The sequence below is a fragment of the Mizuhopecten yessoensis genome, unplaced genomic scaffold (genome assembly GCF_002113885.1).
Source record: "Mizuhopecten yessoensis strain PY_sf001 unplaced genomic scaffold, ASM211388v2 scaffold1471, whole genome shotgun sequence".
Lineage (NCBI taxonomy): Eukaryota > Metazoa > Mollusca > Bivalvia > Pectinida > Pectinidae > Mizuhopecten > Mizuhopecten yessoensis.
In genome coordinates, this window is record NW_018404063.1 from 644,702 (window position 1) to 647,854 (window position 3,153).

General features: G+C 39.3%; 1 protein-coding gene across 2 annotated transcripts in view; it reads right to left on the reverse strand.

Moving 5' to 3' along the window:
• Window positions 1–819: 819 nt before the first annotated feature.
• Window positions 820–3,153, reverse strand: part of LOC110462793 — a 22,009-nt gene continuing 19,675 nt past the window's right edge. For both annotated transcript variants that reach the window (XM_021516982.1, XM_021516972.1), the window contains exon 11: window positions 820–2,150. In XM_021516982.1, coding sequence (XP_021372657.1) covers window positions 1,099–2,150 — 1,052 coding nt within the window. In that variant the 3' untranslated portion in view covers window positions 820–1,098. The remainder of the gene's footprint in view (window positions 2,151–3,153) is intronic.

Sequence of the window (3,153 nt, forward strand, 5' to 3'; positions counted from 1 at the left end):
GGTACATAAACATTTTATTATCTTTCGAGTGAAGTCACTGGCGGATGACAACGCTCGGGATCAGTGTTTTCAAAAGGTTTTCCTGTATTTTGAGGTCTAACCCTTAAAGTATGACAATCAAAATACTTTGCACGACACATGGGATTTTGATGCACAGCGAAATTTAACCCACGCGAATATGAACTGAATATGAAAACGTGAAATATTGATCCTGCAAAGTTAAGGGGCTTTACAGTACTCTTGATGGTTTGCTTACTCGTTGAATAATAAAAATGTCGTAATCTGATATCTAATCCATGGCTGCATAGCAATTAAGGACTTTTTTGTTGTGTTATATTGAAATTAAAAGTGATATTGACCTTGACTTCGTGTCTATTAATATCACTTTCCAAGGTCCATATAACTATATATTCACCTTCATTTCATTATTTTAAAGTAGATCATATTAAGGAGTCCCATCCCCTTGCAGGCAAAACACTGGAGAATTCCACTGTATTGTTTGGTACATGCAGTTACCTCCCCTCAATTCCATTTTGGATATGATCTTAGTGCGACTGGGGAAGGTACTACTGTTGATCAGGTAGCTCAGCTAGTTGGAGCAACAGTATAACGATTTGAAGTCCAAAACTTATGTTCAAATCCTTGCCCCGTTGCATTTTTATTTTTGCACTCGAAATAGCATTTCTAATTATTTTTTTCTTTCATCATGATTATTCCTTTTTTTACAAAAATGTTCATAGCCTTTTCAACTTTCAAAAAAATTTTTTTTCAAAGATATAATAAAGCAAAAAATAATAATATTTTTTCAAAAATTCCAAGACATTATTAATTCAGTTTTTTGCAGTGGTACAGGGATCCTTAAATGAAATTATATGTAACAGCATGTGTGCAAGGTCCCAAAAAATTTGTATTGTCACACATGTTTTAAACGTCAAACTAAATCTTATCTGAATACATGTACAATGATAGGTACTAAACCTATGGAATGATCGCTTATTGCCATATTGAATACGAATTAAATGAAAAAAGTGAACTTGGATGCGTTTTACATCCTTTTTACCTTCAACATGATAAGTGTTTAAGTGTAAGGCCTCTCTCTTACTGAATGTCAAATCTGATAATGTCAGATTTGAGAAAGATTCTAAACTCTGCTTCGAATTCCTCGTAAGACTCGTATGTATCGGGAAGTTCTATGGAGAAACTGCATGTGTGAGCAATGGGACGTCTCTCCATGCCGGAAAGATCGGAGAAATTAACAGTAATATTGCGACGGGGCACACACGCCTGTCCCGTAATAAACTGAAGCAGTATTTCCAGATCATCTTGTGAGAGGTCCGCGATAAGATCGGTGAAGTATTCGTAAACTGTCTCGGTCCGAGAATTCAGTTCCGATTCGTCTGGACGAAGGCACGCGATAATTTTTTCAGCAGTGGGTTTGAGTCGATCGTTGAGAATCTGCAGATGGTCTAATGTCAACTGACTCCAGAATCTTTCGTAGTGAATTTGCGGAATTCCTTCCCGTATCAGTTCGCACAATGATCGTGGTTTAATACAAAGTTCACTTCTGGCCATTTTGAGAAAATGGTCTCGGAATGTAGATTCTTGTATCAAACACCCCATATCAAACCTTGAAAACATGTCTTGGAGAGTGTCTCTGTCCTCGTCTGACAGTGATCCGAAATCTGTCAGAGCCTTTTGAACTATCCTGGCATCGTGTTGGTCAAGAAACAAGAGGAAGTCCTCAAGAAGTGTGCTTTCTTCGATAGTGGTTGTATCGAATATGGTGACCATGACAACCGACTTGCACAAAGGCACTGGAATGTATCCAAGTATAGCAGTGCTGTGAGCCAGGATACGTCCCAGTAAACGGAATTTGTACTCCTCCTCAAGTCTGTGTGGCGGGAGATGCGGAATTAGGACGGAGCTTCCGCGGAAAAAGTTCTCCGACACTTCGTTCCAGAAAGACGTAAAACAGTCGCGACTCACTCCTCCCCAGTCTGACCCTTGCTCATCCACCATCTTGACGTGCAGATAGGAGTCGACGATCATTGGGTCTGTGTAGATGTCAAAAAGGTTCCGTACTAGATTCTCTCGGCTCACCTGGACCTGCGTCTGGGCGTTGTGTAGTGTCTTACGCAGCTCCTTCAGACCTGTGACCAAAATGTACCAAGGTAAGTGAAATAGAGAAACAAACGAAACACAAACTTATAATGATGTACGAGGGAAAAAAACATAAACAACTACGGCTCATATAGTGACACCTCCCAGACCATAATATTATGAATGCCGTTTGTCATTGTAAAAAAAATGAAATATTACTTATACTGAACTAAAGCACCCTCTTAAAAGTATTCCAAAAGGACTCAATGCTAATCAAAGGTTACGTGCAGACTTTCGTTTATTATTATGATAAAGCACCTGAATGCATGTCTTTGTTTCTCAGATCAATATAATATACCTAGAAATAAGGTACTCGAAAATGTGTGAAGACTCCCCAGTGATGTGTGACAGCCCTTGTTTCTAAGTTCATTATACACCAATTACTGATACCAGATTGTGTTAAACCCCTGGTATGATAAATGACAGCCCTCGTTTCTAAGATCAATGATTGGCCGATAAGAGGTACTAGATTATGTTAGACGCGGGAATATCAAAAATGACAGCCCTCGTTTCTAAGATCAATGATTGGCCGATAAGAGGTACTAGATCATGTTAGACGCGGGAATATCAAAAATGACAGCCCTTGTATCTAAGATCAATGATGGACAAATAAGAGGTCCCATATTCTGTTAGATACCCAATATTATAAATGACAGCTGATATTTCTAAGATCAATGATGGGCCAAAAGGAGAAACAAAATTCTATTTTACACCCTGGTATGACAAATGACAGCCCTTGTTTCTAAGGTCAATGATGGACCAATAAGAGGCCCCAGATTCTGTTAGTCTCCCTCAATGACAACCCTTGTTTCTAAGGTAAGTGATGGACCAATAGGAGGCCCCAGATTATGTTAGTCTCCCTCAATGACAACCCTTGTTTCTAACGTAAGTGATGGACCAATAGGAGGCCCCAGATTCTGTTAGTCTCCCTCAATGACAGCCCTTGTTTCTAAGGTAAGTGATGGACCAATAGGAGGCCCCAGATTCTGTTAG